This window comes from Callorhinus ursinus, unplaced genomic scaffold (genome assembly GCF_003265705.2).
Source record: "Callorhinus ursinus isolate GAN/ISIS: 27379988/994484 unplaced genomic scaffold, GSC_fseal_2.0 scaffold11, whole genome shotgun sequence".
NCBI classification, from domain to species: domain Eukaryota; kingdom Metazoa; phylum Chordata; class Mammalia; order Carnivora; family Otariidae; genus Callorhinus; species Callorhinus ursinus.
Window position 1 is genome coordinate 52,308,363 of NW_027397073.1, and position 15,751 is coordinate 52,324,113.

Genomic DNA, 15,751 nt, shown 5'->3' on the forward strand with positions numbered 1-15,751 from the left:
AGCCAGCCAGGACCCCCTGCATTTACATTTTTTTAAAAAGTATCCACTTCAATGGGAAACCATTTGTAAAAGTACCTCTGAAATTGTATTAAAAGAATAAAAGAATAAATACTAGTCATGGTTTTATTACATTTTTTCATTTAGTACTGTTACTTTTTCATTTTTAAAAATCAAATTTAATATTTTTTATAATTCAGACTAACCCCAATATTAGATCAATTAGATATTTTTACATATTAAATTATGTTCTTCAGTCATTTTTTAATGTATGTGTTCTATTTCATTGTGTGGATGTATCCTAATTTATGTAACTTGTTGAGACCTGCAACATTCATAGCTTTTATTAAAACAATGTTTTAGTGCACATTGTTCACATCTTTGATTTTTCTTCAGAATAAATTCTTAGAAGTGAATTGCTGGGCCATGCAAAACGTTAAGCTTTTTAATACTTACTACATTTCCTTTGAGATGTGCTGTCCTAGAATAGATTAGTACAAGAAGACCTTTCTCCCTAGCTCTCCCAACTTTCAGTGTGGTGTGTGTTAACATTTTGAGTAGTGAAAATATCTTACTTGAATTCCAGTTCTCTCATTTTACATTTTATTTTTGTCTATTTCCTAGACTTTTTTTGAAAGACCATTCTTAAAGATCATGAAATACTAAATCCAATGTCTTGCTTTTATTCTCTGACTTTTCTGAAGCGTCTAATTCTTCACTAACCCTTCCTACTTCCCATTCCATGACTTAGGCTTTACTACGCAATTCTAGTCCTCCCAAATCTGACATTACTAGCTCTTTTTCTTCCCATAGTTGAAATTATAGTATTATCCTCTAAAGATTCAGCCCTGTGCTTTTCCATCTGTATTCTTCAGCCTCGTATTCTCTTTTTGCTTTCCTTTGGTCATCTGGAAAACTTGTATCTAATAGAAGGAAACTGAGATAGTGATGCTGCGTTGATACTGCCATGGTTTTCAGAGCACGGAGCTCTCCGGCTTCTCTCTTCCTTCCTTTTATCAACTAAGCCATCAGTTTGTTTCCTTTTGCATCGTCACTATTCCAGTTTAGGCTGACACTTAAGTAATTTAATTCATCTCGCTGCCTCTGGGTTTTTACCCCAGTTCATCTTATATTTCACTAGCTTATTTTGTGAAAATACTAGCATGATCGTGTCATTTCTAATCTCAGAACCCTTAAGTGATTTCCCCTTTCTTAGAACAACTGAGATACATTTTATAGGCTCACTAATCAATATTCATTTGCTTACAATAGGTTGTTAAAATTACACACTGTCCTACACTGCTCACCAGAGATGGAGATCGCATTCGAAGTAACGGAAAGTTTGGGGGCCTTCAGAATAAAGCTCCTCCAATGGATAAACTTCGGGGAATGGTATTTGGAGCTCCAATACCAAAACAGTGCCTGGTCTTAGGGGAACAAATAGGTAGGTTGAATAACTAATTAATTAAATAATTTCTCATTTGGTTTCAGTCCTTTGGAGCTTGTGTATTGATACTCTAACATGAAAAATTAACCAGTAAAAATATGAATACAATGTTTTTGTCCAGTAGTACTTTCAACTTTCTTATATCAGGTAGTTTTGAATTACATAGAAGGTAGGTTTTCCTTCTTTTTCATTCTTCTTATCTTGAAATAAAGAAAATGTCCCTATTGAGTAGATTAGTATTTCATCACATCATATTCTTTTTATATTAAAATTGTAACTATCTAGATTACAACTAAGAACTTTAATTTTAGAGTGCATGATGTGACCTCCCTCCCCCATTTTCCCTTCTGCAGGCCTGTCCCCTTGTTTCTAGGCAGCCAGTATGATGGCCTCTCCATCTGTGCTCTGAAGTGCGTATACTTTACAGTAGGTCCCCTACAGGCTATAACTTAGAGTCTGTTTGCTCTTATATAGTTCTAATACACTTGGGTATCTACTTTTGTAGCAAGAAAGTAGTTTGTTGTCATTGTTAACTTAAAAAAAAAATTGACTACTCTAAGCACCTCTTAAAAGTAGAATTATCCAGTATTTGTCCTTTTGTGACTGGCTTATTTCACTATATTCAATGGCATATGTCAATTTCCTTTCTTTTTAGGCTGAATAATATTCTCTTGTATCTGTATATCATATTTTCTTAACTTTTATTAAAGTATAATATGCATAAGGAGTATGGTTCATAAACAGCTTGGTAGATTTTCACAAAATGAGCACTGCCCCTGTATTAAGGAATAGAACATGATTGACCCTGCAGAAAGTCTCTCATGCACTCTTCCAGTCCCTGCCCAGTCCCCTCTTGAAAGCATAACAACTTCCTTGACTTAAAACAGCATGTCTGTTTTCATACCTTATGTAAATGGAATCATGCAATGCATACTTTTTTGTGTATCTGACTTTGTTCATGCAACACTGTGTATATAGTTGTTCGTTTTCATGGCAGGATAATACTCCATCGTATAAATATACTGTAGTTTATATTTCTTTATTCTGCTGTTTAAGGAACTTGGATTGTGCTCAGCTTGGGATTATTACTTCAGCCACCAGCAGTATTTAAAGTAATAGTTGGGAAAGATGTGGGAAGAAGGTTGTTTTGTGTTCTTTTATGATATGGTCAGTCAGGTGCAGCTGTAAGAGGAGACCCAAGAGAGAGGCTCAGAAAAACAAAGTGTAGTATACTTACAGGTCTTAGAGACAGGAGGCATACTATACCACTCAGGGCCACATGGAAAAAAACACAGATGTGGTGAGGAGGCAGAAGATAAGAGCAAGGAGAGTGCTTAGGCCATAGGCTTTATTGAGGTTTCCATAGGAAAGGCAAGGCATGACAGGCAAACAGCTTAGGATTGACTAGTTTGAATAATTTCATTGGGCTTTGGGCTTATAGGTATGGGCTCTAGGCAAAGGATGGTGTTTAAGGCAAAGGAATACTGCTTCTTGGGGTGCACAAGCCAAATAGAAGACGTTTAGCTCTGGATTGGTTAGTTTGCATGCTGTCTGATTGGCTAGCCCCATAAGGGGCAGCCTTTACCCAGCCAGAAAGGTTTTAAGATGTCAGAACATCATAATATACAGAAAATTAAAACTGTATATGATATAAAGGCTCATACTTCTGCTTATGATGGCAGTGAATGCATACAAAAATCTCTGTAGACAATAAGTGAACATCTAAACAAACTGATTATGAAAAATCAGAAAAAACAATTCATTTAGGGCTAGTGAATCAACATAAAAAGCCTCAGCCCATATCAGTCTAACACTAAGTTTATGGCAGTGGTTCCCAAGCCAAAAGGAATTACCTGTGGAACTTTAAAAATGCGCAGCTTTCATACTGACAATTTGCAATTTCCCTGGGCATCTGAATGTTAGTATAACAGTGTGAAGTAATATCTATAGATCTTTGGGAAGAAAACATTTAATAAAAGATTTTTGTGCCCTTGTTGGGTTATCAAATATGTAAAGTTAAGAAATAATGCAAGGATTTCAAAAATAAAACAGTTACATATCCTTCCTGGTAAATATCTTCAAAAATATACTCTATACTTGCAGACTAATGATTCAGCATTAAGAACTCATTTATTAGGGGCACCTGGGTGGCTCAGTCGGTGGAGCATCCAACTCTTGATATCTGCTCAGGTCATGATCTTAGGGTCCTGAGATTGAACCCCTAGGTTAGGCTCTGTACTCAGCAGGGAGTCCGCTTAGGATTCTTTCCCTCTGACCCTCCCCCAGTGCATGCACAGTCTCTTTCTTTCTCTCAGATCTTTTTTAAAAACCTCAAATATTGGGGCACCTGGGTGGCTCAATCATTAAGGTCTCCCTTTGGCTTAGGTCATGATACAGGATCCTGGGATCGAGCCCCGCATTGGGCTCCCTGCTCAGCGGGAAGCCTGCTTCTCCCTCTCCCACTCCCCCTGCTTATGTTCCCTCTCTCGCTGTGTCTCTCTCTCTCAAGTAAATAAAAATCTTTAAAAAAAAAAAAAAAAGGCAAACCTCAAATATTAAACAATCTAAAAAATTAAATGAGATCATTCAAGATTATTGAAATGTATAAAATACTTTTGGTTGTAAGCAGTAGCAACCAGCCCTGACCACTTTAAGCAAAACAGGAATGTACTGGCAGGAAATTGGAAGAAATCACAGATTCAAAGACTGGAAACAGCCAAGACAAAACCAAGGATGATTCTGTGACATTCAGCAACCTTGAATTCCTTGCACCAAGACTTCAGTTTGCATTTTTTAACATGCTCAGACTCTACAACTCCTAGGAGAGGGAAATTCCCTCCTTAGTCAGCTGACCATAGTAAAGATCAGATAGAAGAGAGCTTTAAGAAACCTTTCTTGTATATCATGGGATTGGTTGCAGAGAAAAAGCAATTTTAAACTAGACTATCACCACAAAAATTGTCTACTACTAACACAATTAAAAGCATAGTGTCTTCTAAGTAATTATTCCTACAGTGTTTTGCATTACAGTATTTGATATGGGATACCAGCAAAAAATCAGAGCATAAGATGAAAAAATGAGTATGTACATGTTATAAAATAAGGTGATTAAAAAGATCTTGAATAACATGTAAATATATGAAATTTTTTCACTAGAAAGCAAAGACTTATATTTAAAAGATCTACTCCTAGGACATATAAAAATTTTGTCATTTGTCATTTGTTGGGTGCTTAATGTATGTCAAAAAGTATAAAAAAATTAGATGAAGTGATTTGTAACGAGAAACTATGGGAATTTAAATGACATGCACAGTGCCACATGATCAGTAAACTATAAAACAGGAATCTCCTATGTAAAGGTTGTGTCTATGACACTCCTTTATGTTCTTTACAAGGAATCTCGTAAACAAAATATAAAATGAAATGAAGAGGGACGCCTGGGTGGCTCAGTCGTTAAGCATCTGCCTTCGGCTCAGGTCATGATCCCAGGGTCCTGGCCCTCATCAGGCTCCCTGCTCCGCGGGAAGCCTGCTTCTCCCTCTCCCAGTCCCCCTGCTTGTGTTCCCTCTCTCTCTGTGTCTCTCTCTGTCAAATAAATAAAATCTTAAAAAAAAAATGTTAAATGCTTTAATTGAATTTAGAATCTGGGAAATGCCTATTACAATGTTGAAAGTAGTTAGAACATATAAATGCAAATATCATATATGTTAAAAATTAAACCTGCAAACTTTGTGGAATGAAAAACAAGAAGATGATAGACCTACTGATTTTTCCCCCAATCTTCGTTTTCTATATTATTCCAAGTTTTTTATAGAGATAGTATAGGTAGAAATACTTCTTAACAAAAAGTATTAACTCTGAACATTATAGAAGCCAAGATATGAAAGAAGAAAGAGTTGTTAATAGCAACTGAAGAAAGGAAAATCCTTTTAAAATAACCAATAATTAGTTAATATATAGCTTATTACTGTGACATCATCAAACTCTTTAACACTTTTATTATATCCATGTATTCCAAATATGTATTATATGTATGGCCAGCTTAGAGATGATTATACCATGCTTAATTCATTCTACTTAACCTCTCAGTTATTACTATCGATTTATTTTGTTGTTGTTGTATATTAAGTAAAACCATTCTTAGTGTCTTTAGAAGTGGTGACCAAGATTAGTTAAGCGCTGTAGTTTTCAGGGCAATGATATTTTGTTTTGCTCTATTATGGAAATAAAGCAGTAACAATGAACTCCCATGAACCTGTCATCTAACCACTGCTACTTCATTCATAATCCTCTTGTCTCACAACTTGCCTCTGGCCTCTTCTCCCCAGGTGGATTATTTTGGAATAAATCAAGGGTTCTAGTATATTTTCCCTTTTTTCCTCCTCCTAGTCATAAGTGCTTATCAGGTTTTTGCCTAATAAAGTTCTTAGAATCATGTAGAACATAAAAGTTTGAAGAGACCTAAATATTTAGTAAAGTCTGCATACCCATCTAACTGCTTGAATCTTCTAGTAGTAAAAAAGCTGCTCCTGCCCTCTAAGCAAACTTTAAATACTGCCTAAAACCAGCCCTTCAGATACACTTTCAATTCCCTTATATTATTTTTAGTAGCTTTGCTTACATGGTCATTTGTCAGGATACATTGAAATAATCTCTTTCTTTAATATGTATCATAGAGAAATTAATGCATTGTATTTTGAGCTTTCTTTCCTTTGTATGAATTAATTTTTTAAAGTATTTTCTGTTTTCACAGTAAAGCTTCATGTTTTTTGCCCAGGTAATTGAAATTTTCAGACAACATATAAATGTCTGAAATGATCCAAAATCATTCACAAACAAAATTAATTGTGAATTAATTTTGAAATTTTTTTCCTCTTTGGCAAGATTCTACTAAATGAGTTAGGAAAGACTTTTATAGACACCATGGTAAATAGAAGTTACATTTCATGTACAAAAAATTGGGGGTTAATAGGGCATATTAAGTTAAGTTGCTAAAGGGTGCCTGGCTGGCTCAGTTGGTGGATGCAAGTCTTGATCTCAGGGTTGTGAGTTTGAGCCCCATGTTGGGCACAGAGATTACTTAAAAAATTTAAAAATATAGTACTGCTAGAAAATCACTACTTCCAACAGATATGACCATTACCTTAAAGCTTTCAAAAACACACCCTTGATAAAATACTTAATTTTCAAAAAGCTTAACTTTCTGTAAATTACTAGGTCTAAAAATGTATTATAGTATTCAGGTTTGAGACTATTTTTTTTGTCTGTTTGATTTATTAGACACTAAATATTAAATGCAATGACTGTACTCTAAATCAGGGGTCAGCAAATTAGTCAGTGGACAAGAATGCTTTATAGAGTTTTAAATGGTTACATTCTAAATGTATAAATACCCTCATAATACCCTCAATTTTGTCTCTTGGCTCACAAAGCCTCAAATTTTGCTATCTGGCCCTTTGACACTCTGGTCACACACAAAGATGATCAATATGCATGGGAAAGGACATACAAACACCAAATATTCAACATACACACTAGTTTACATATAAAACTATGGAAGAAATTAAGAGTCTGAGTATATTAGATATAACATGAAGTATAAGATGAAATCTACACTTTTTAATGGTCAAGAACAGTTTGGAAAAGAACTAGCATTCTGATGAGCGAGCAAATACTCATGTACATCTGTGTATGCTCATGAATATATTCATGTATTTAAATACAAATTATATAACTAAGTGATGACAAGGTCCTTATGATCCTTAATTCTTTATGACTTTTTGAGAACTTTTAAAGGTATCTAGAAAAAATATTAGTTTTCTAGTCTGATGTGGTACTTCTAATTTCATAGTAATGTAGTGTTTTGTTACTTTACATAGTTTATTCTTTACATAGGGAAGTGCATTCTTTACACAGTAAGATACTGCAAAACAATACTTATTTTATATGTGAATGAGTTACAAAATTATGTCCAGACCCATATATCAATGATGCTGTACTTCTTCAGAAGATAACACAGAACTTCAGGCCATTAGGGCTTGATATTCTATTTTTTTTTCAAGTTTTTATTTAAATTCCAGTTAACATACAGTGTAATACTAGTTTTGGGTGTACAGTATAGTAATCCAACACTTACAGACAACACCAGTGCTCATTCCAAGTGCCTTCCTTAATCCCCATCACTATTTAACCCATCCGCCCACTCCCTTCCCCTCTGGTAACCATCAGTTTATTCTCTATAGTGATGAGTCTGATGTCCTATTTCTTAATAAGTTATGAGGTTCTTCCACCTTTAAATACTCAAGAAATTAGTATATTCAAGCACTTTTAATAGACAGTGGTCCTGTTATTTATAAGCAGAAAGATGGAATGTTAAATATTTCCCATTAAATGTAGCCCTAACAGTAGGTTCATATTTTATGCACGAGATAGACAGTAGCAGCTTTTTTTTTTTTTTGTCCTGGATCTGTTTAATGAAACAGACTGTATTTAATGATTCCACGGGGAATTAAGTGCAGTTAAGCTATTAATCAGGCCCCAGTTCCTCCCAACAAGAGGAGGGAGCGCAGAGGGGCCCTGCCAGGCCCTCATGGGTGACAGTTCCAGCAGAACTGGCCCTGTGACCCATGGTCCGGGGCTCAGCGTGCCTTTATGACCCGCTATGAAGGGGATCCTGTGTTCATCAGGGCTTTTGTTTTTAATTTTTATTCTTCCCAATGAAGTAGTTCAAGAGCTCCCAGGGAGGAATCTGGGGGGTAAGCAAACAGCTATTGCTGAAGCAGCCTGGGGGGCTCGAGTGTGGTTGACGGGAAGCTCTGACCCAGCTGATAGGACATGAGGGGATGCATCTTGGTGATGCCAGAGCACCCCATCAACAATCCTCATGACAGCAGTTGGCATTGAGGGAGCACCTCCTGGGTCTCAGGCCCGGGGCTGGGGTCCTTGCCCCTCTGCTTCCATTCCGTGTGCACGTCCAGGATGCAGGTCTTAGTACAGTTGTTTTGCCGATGGGTATACTGAGCCACAGGGAGACCAACTGAGGTCCCACCCTGCCACAGCTAATATAGAGATGAAGGGGGTTGTGAATGCTGTCAGTGATCTGTGCACAGACCGTGGGTGTTAGACGACACCCGAAGTGAGCAGTGGTCAACTAGGAGCCGGAGCTGATCCGAACAGGAGCTCTGGAAGGGCTTGCTAGGAGGGCAGGAGCCAGGCTCAGTCTGGACAGACAGGGTTCAAATCCTGTTTGGGCAAGCACGGTGTGGCCTGGAGCAACTGGCTTCATGGCTCTAAGCCTCCTCTTACCCCCATGTGTAAAATGGGGCTAGTGATCCCCACTCTCCAGGCTTCTTGGGAACAGAAAATGTGAAGGGACACAGGAGGTGCTCAGGCCCCATACGCTCCCATCCCAGGGCAGTCTGCCATTAGCAAGGGGGCCATGCTCCAGCCCATCTGCAACCAAGGCTGGGGCCAACCCTCTGCCAGGACCCTGACCATGATGCAGATGGGTCCTTCTTCCTTGCGGGGGCCTTGTGCAGCCTCCTCCACAACATGACCCCGAGATCAAGAGTCGCATGCTCCAACTGAACTGAACCAGGCGCCTCTAGCAGTACTATATTTAATGCATTTGCCACCCCCCTCAACTTATCTGTATGGAATTAAATTGAATAATGAATATCAGAATGTAAACATTGATTGAGAGAGTGATCCAATTCACAGAGCACTTTTACATAGAAAACAGAAATTTATTGAAGTCAAGCAGTTGAAGAAAATTAAAATTTAGCAAGCACCGGTTTTGTGCTGGGGTATAAACTGCATTTTTATTTTGTCTGTTTACACTGAACAAAGTCTTGTGGCTTTAGAAGTAGATCCCACATGTTACTATAATATAATACCTAGTGTTGCTAATTCTTCTTTCCTCAAACACTGACTTGATACGTATCAGTGGTTTTAATCAGACATTTTTGATTTCTTTGAAGATCTTCTTCAACAGTATCGTACTGCTGTGAACAAGTTGAACAGTGTGATCGAGGACCTTAACCGTCAGTTAGAGTACCTTCACACTCCTGATATGAAGAAGAAAAAACAAGAACTTGATGAACAGGAGAAAAATCTGAAACTAATTGAGCAAAAACTAGGTTTGTGCCTTCTTTTTGTTACTTCTACTTTCTCTGCATGAAGACAGATATTTATGATTAGAGTTCAACTCCAAGAAGAAAGAGGGTGAGTGATCCATGACTTAAGTCGACACTCTTGTCCTCCAAGTCACCTGATAAGTTGTTGTAAAGTCTTCTCTTAGCAGGAATAGTAGGAAGCATTCTCAGTATTATTAATTCGTTTTCTATAAATTAAGATAGATTTGCTTTTCTTATAATAATCCCAGTCTTCTAAAAGTTCATTTTCTACATTTTCTCTCTCTATAGGTATGACTCCCACACGTAAGTGTAATGACTCATTGCGCCATCCAGCAAAGGTTGAAATGACAGATTGTCCAGTTCCTCCTAAAAGAATGAGAAGGGAAGCTTCAAGACAAAATAGGTGAGTTTATTGTGACCTGAGAGTTATCACTGGGTAGTTTATCAAAGCTCTTGAGTCAACATACTTAAAAACCAGCATGGGGGTGTTCGGGTGGCTCAGTCAGTTGAGCGTCTCACTCTTGATTTCTGCTCAGGTTGTGATCTCAGGTTCGTGGGACTGAGCCCCACGTCAGGCTCTGCACTGAATGTGGAGCCTGTTTGGGATTCTCTCCTTGGCCCCTCCCCATTCACACACTCTCTTTCTCTAAAAAAAAAAAATAATAAACTTCTTAAAAAAATAAAAATAAAAGCCAGCATGAATTTATTTCTGATTTCCCCCTTCAGCCAGAATTAGGGGTTTTGTTTTATTTTATTTTATTTGAAAAAACTAAGTGATGAATAATGAAGATAAGACATATTCTCCTAGGGGCGCCTGGGTGGCTCAGATGGTTACGCGTCTGCCTTTGGCTCAGGTCATGATCCTAGGGTCTTGGGGATCGAGCCCCCCATCGGGCTCCCTGCCAAGCAGGGAGCCTGCTTCTCCCTCTCCCTCTACTGTTCCCCCTACTTGTGCTCTCTCGCTCTGTCAAATAAAATCTTAAAAAAAAAAAAAAAAGACATATTCTCCTAGGATATTCCAGTTTTCTAAATCATCTTTTCTAATTATTTGGAAATGTTTATCATTTATGTTTTGTTTAAAATCACTGTTAAGATTGAAATTGCTTTTCTGTTGTTTGGCTTACCTTGCAAATACACTACATTCTGCTTCATAAGATCAGCAGCTTGCTAAATTAGAATATACAAAACCATTTGTATGTTATTTATTTAAAAATCGCTTATAATAGTTGGTTTGGAAAATCAGATATCATTTACATAGCACACTAAAATCCCAGCAAAGTTATCTGCAGCCTAACTCAATGGTAAGAAAACTGTCCTTTTGGGGTGCCTGGGTGCTCAATCAGTTAAGCATCTGCCTTCGGCTCAGGTCACGATCCTGGAGCCCCAGGATTCCTGGAATCAAACCTTGCATCAGGCTCCCCGTTCAGCGGGGAGTCTGCTTCTCCCTCTGACCGTCCCCCCTCTCATGCGCGCGCGCGCGCGCGCGCTCTCTCTCTCTCTCTCTCTCTCTCTCTCTCTCAAATCTTTAAAAAAAAAACTGTCCTTTTTAGATTAGATGTAGGTAAGGCCATCCTATAGGAAGATACCGTGGTACTGGGGTTTCTTGTACGTTATTTCAAAAGGTTTAAATATGAACTCTGCCTGAGAGTGTCTCCTATTGACCTTAGGGGAGTTTCTTTGAGACTGTGGTGTTTGGAATTGGTATTCCATGCCCTATCCATCTACATATTCTATATTTATTCAATAATTACTTGAATGCTCATTTTGGGTTATACATTGCTGGGTAAGTAAAAGTAGCATGGTTCTTGCTCCCCCATGGATCTCTACAGTCCTGTGCAGAAGGACAATTTGAAAAAGTAAGCATTTTCCTATGTACAAAATAATGTTAAGTTCTATGAAAGAAAAAAGGATGAAATGATATAAAATGGTGGGGAAACTATATTGGTTGTCAGGAAAGATTCATTTTAGGAGAGAACTGAAGGATGAGTAGCTACCAGCCAAGTAGGGATTGGTTTCAGTCAGAGGGAAAAAAATAGATATGAAAGTTCTGAGAAAGATGCAAGTATGGCATGTTTGAGGAACAGAAAAGATGCTTGTGTGGCTGAGGCATGGGAGGGGGGAGAAGCAAGAGTGTTTGGAGAGGTAGGCAGAAGCCAGATTATCTGCACTCCCAAAAGAGAAATCTGTGTTGCACAAAATTGTGAGGTAAGATTCTTTATCTCATTGATCTCTCTTGAGTACCTTATATTGTGTGCAAGTGGAGGGTGTGAGTGTCTTGGAATAGCTGCCTTTAAAGTAAATTAAGGAAGAGAGCTACTGAAATGATAATGAGATTATAAGAATACGGTAGTCATCAACATGAAAGAGGTGTTTCCACACGTGGGTATATGAATGATGTGTATTTATTATGAGTACACAATATATAGGAATTATTAAGCTGACCACTGAAAGTGTGTTGGGGCAGTACAGCATCAGAAAGAATATTTGCAATGGATTTAAACACATAATTTTTACAAATCATGAGTTCAAAGTGATGCAAAAGAATCCTCACTGATCATTGGCAATTGCTAGAGCACCAACTCATTATAAAAATTGATATATCCATATAGTAAAGACATGTTCTTTTTTTTGTTTGTTTTTTAAGATGTATTATTTTAGAGAGAGTACATCGGGGTAAGGGGGGGCGGTAGGAAGAAGGAGAGAAACAGTCTTAAGTAGACTCCGCACTAGCGGGGAGCCTGATGGAGGGCTCAGTCTCAACACCCTGAGATCATGACCTGAAACCAGGAGTCAGGCCCGTAACTGCACCAGCCAAGCACCCCCTTTCTTCTTGTTTTTGTTTTTTTTTTAAGATGTGTTCTTACTTAAATGAACTGTTTTTCAGGGTAACCAGATAATTGAAGAAAGTTCTTTTTTTGTGCATGTGGCAAAGCATAAGGTAGTATTTAGTGATTCATCAGTTGCATATAACACCCAGTACTTATTACATCAAGTGCCCTCTTTAATGCCAATCACCCAGTTACCCCATGCCCCCACCTACCTCCCCTCCAGCAACCTCATGTTGTTCCCTGTAGTTTTGTTTAGTTTTTAAGATTTTACTTATTTACAAGAGCGAGCACAGAGGGAGAGGGAGAAGCAGACTCCTTCTGAGCAAGGAGCCAATGTGGGACTCAACCCCAGGACCCTGGGATCATGACCTGAGCCAAAGGCAGCCGCTTAACTGACAGAGCCACTCAGGCGCCCCTGTTCCCTGTGGTTAAGACTCTCTTATGGTTTGCCTCCCTCTCGCTGTTTTTATCATATTCTTCCTTGAAGAAAGTTCTTTTTTTTTTTTTAATTAAGATTTTATTTATTCATTTGTCAGTGCACAAGCAGGGAGAAGTGGCAGGCAGAGGGACAAGCAGGCTCCTTGCTCAGCAGGGAGTCTGCTTCTCCCTCTCCCTCTCTGCCTGTAACCCCCCCTACTTGTGCTCACTGTCACATAAATAAAATCTTTAAAAAAATTCATATAAAGAACAAAGGCATGATAAAATTGCAACATGATTTTGCCACCCCTAATAAAATTAATAGATCTAGGCAATAATAATCAATAGATACTCAAATGATTAGATAAAAAGTTGGGGAAACTAAATAATGGAAAGATCAGATTGATATACCTGAATCCACTGATTGATCTTAGCAACACTAAAAGCAGGACATTTGCTATTATGTGATTGAGTAGGAAGTAACCTGAATCCAATGAAGCTTCTAGGTGTTTCCCAACTGAGGTTCTGTGGAAGAAGTAAGCACTCCAGAAAACTATTTTCCCTATGGTATGTAAATGGTAACCTCCTCGATGCTTGGGAGGACGTTAATTCATTGCAAAGAATAGATACTATAAGACATAAGAGGTTAAATCTCGAACAGTTTGATTTAACTACAAGTGTACAGGAAATAAAGGGAAGTTTATAGGGAAAATGATACCACCAGGAAATATCAGCCAAATCCAGAATGTCAAGAATGGGACATAGTACAGGGCAAATGACTGATTTTATTAATAAATTGGTGCCATAAAAGAAGGATAAGAAGAAGAATGAACTGTTTGATATAGAATAAAAGTGATTGAAAGGTATAAGAATCAAATGCAACGTGAAGTCCTTGTCTGGATTCACATTTGAATCTTTTAAGATGACAACTTTGAAAAAACTCAGAGAAATTTTACATATAAAGGAATTATTTTGTGTATAACAACATCATAGTATTTACATTAAAATAAATATATCCTTAGAAATGTGTACTGAGGTATTGGTTAAATAACATGATGTCTGGGGTATACTCTGAAATACTGCTAGAGAGGTAGAAAAGTGACAGGATATCAAAACAAGATTGGGCAAAATATAAAATTACTGCAGCTTGAAATAGGAATTTATTATATTATTCCTTTTATTTTCATGTGGGTTTACTGTAATTTTTTTTGCAGTTTTATTTATTTACTTGCTCAAACTCATGACCCCAAGATCAAGCGTCACATGCTTTTCCGACTTAGGTACAATATTAAGTACCAGGCACCCCATATTTCCAGTTTTCTAAGAGACCAGGGAGGAAATTCCTGCCAAGCAGTTCCAGACTAAAGTTACATATTCTTGAAGCTGCGCTATAGCCTCAGCACTGAATTAGCCCCAAACCTTGCCATTACTACAGTACAACTACACGTCACTGATTTGAATCTTGTTAATTAAGATTTTGTAGCAATTCAGAGATGGTATGGGCTAGAGTTGACTTTTTAGTTTATCGTTTTGTTGTTAGTAGTGGTAGTATCTTTTCATTGAAGTCATACATGTAAATAAATCAAGTAGTTTATAAGATTTAGTATTGTACTGTAATGTGAGCCACATGTGTAATTTAAAGTTTTCTGGGAGGGGACGCCTGGATGGCTTAGTTAAGCTTCTGCCTTCAGCTTAGGTCATGATCCCAGGGTCCTGGGATTGAGTCCCACATCAGGCTCCTTGCTGAGCAGGGAGCCTGCTTCTCCCTCTACCTGCTCTGCCTGCCGCTCCCCCTGCTTGTGCTCTCTCTCTCTCTCACAAATAAATAAAATCTTTAAAAAATAAAAAATAAAGTTTTCTGGGAGCTAGATTAAAAAGAAAAAAAAACCCTGAGATTTATTTTAATAATTGATTTTTTGAACCTAGTACATAAAATATTATCATTGCAACATGTAAACACTGTAAAACATTTCTTGAGATACTTTAAATTCTTTTTTCATACAAAGTCTTAGAAATTCAGAAGACAGCAAATCTCTAAGAACTAGTTACATGGCAAGTACTCTGGAGCTACACATGGCTAACGGTTAACCCAAATTGGAGAGCACAGGTATGAAAGCTTGTGATGATGAAATCTTATATCCAGTGCATCCTCACCCATCCCATTCCCCAGAAGCAACCTTTGCTTTAACTGTTTAGTTTCAGTTATTCTATTGTTGCCTCCCTCTTTTTTACATAACTCTGCCCGTCATATCAGCTTTAAGACAGTACGGTTCACTCAACCCCTTGGTGTGGACGTCCATATTGCCTGATGCACCTAATGACTTTTGGACTGAATTGTTTGAAAATGTTTTAGAACTTCCCCTCTATCATATTATTTCGTTATAGCTTATCCTACAACCACAAGCAAGTCCTCCGTGCTTTTTTCAAAGGTAGAAAGTTATAAACCACACATATATTATTTTGGCTATGTAAATATTTAGTACTAGGCAAAGTTGTGTGCTAGGATTACATTGACTTCTCTATAAGGTTCTAGGCCACCAACTAGTATTCCAAATGTCAGGATCAAATAAGTTTTGTGTACTGTATCAGTTGTTTAAAACAGGTTAAATTTTAACCCAGTCCCTATTTAGACTATTTCTTGGATGTTGTTAATTTTTCTGCACTTTCTAATTTCCTTTTTTTTCTTTCACTGTTTACCTTTTTTTCTTTTTTAAAGAATTTATTTATTTGAGAGAGCAAGCATGAGTGGGAGGAGGGGTAGAGGGGGAAAGAGAGGGAGAGAAAGAATCTCTCAAGCAGACTCTGCACTGAGCACAGTGGGCTTAATCTTAAAACCCTGAGATCATGACCTAAGCCAAAATCAAGAGTTGACGCTCGCACCCCATTTCACTGTTTTCCTTGATCACATAGTCTTCCTCCTACTATGG

At 37.7% G+C, this 15,751-nt stretch overlaps 1 protein-coding gene across 5 annotated transcripts in view; it reads left to right on the forward strand.

Moving 5' to 3' along the window:
- SMCHD1 (structural maintenance of chromosomes flexible hinge domain containing 1) overlaps positions 1 to 15,751 on the forward strand; it is a 139,473-nt gene that overhangs the window by 119,646 nt on the left and 4,076 nt on the right. For 3 of the 5 annotated variants that reach the window (XM_073898459.1, XM_025886895.2, XM_025886896.2), the window contains exons 45-47: positions 1,270 to 1,441; positions 9,424 to 9,582; positions 9,868 to 9,982. In XM_073898459.1, the coding sequence (XP_073754560.1) occupies positions 1,270 to 1,441; positions 9,424 to 9,582; positions 9,868 to 9,982 (446 nt within the window). Of the gene's footprint in view, positions 1 to 1,269; positions 1,442 to 9,423; positions 9,583 to 9,867; positions 9,983 to 14,830; positions 14,932 to 15,751 lie in introns of all 5 variants that reach the window. The other 2 variants (XM_025886893.2, XM_025886894.2) reach the window with 1 other exon arrangement.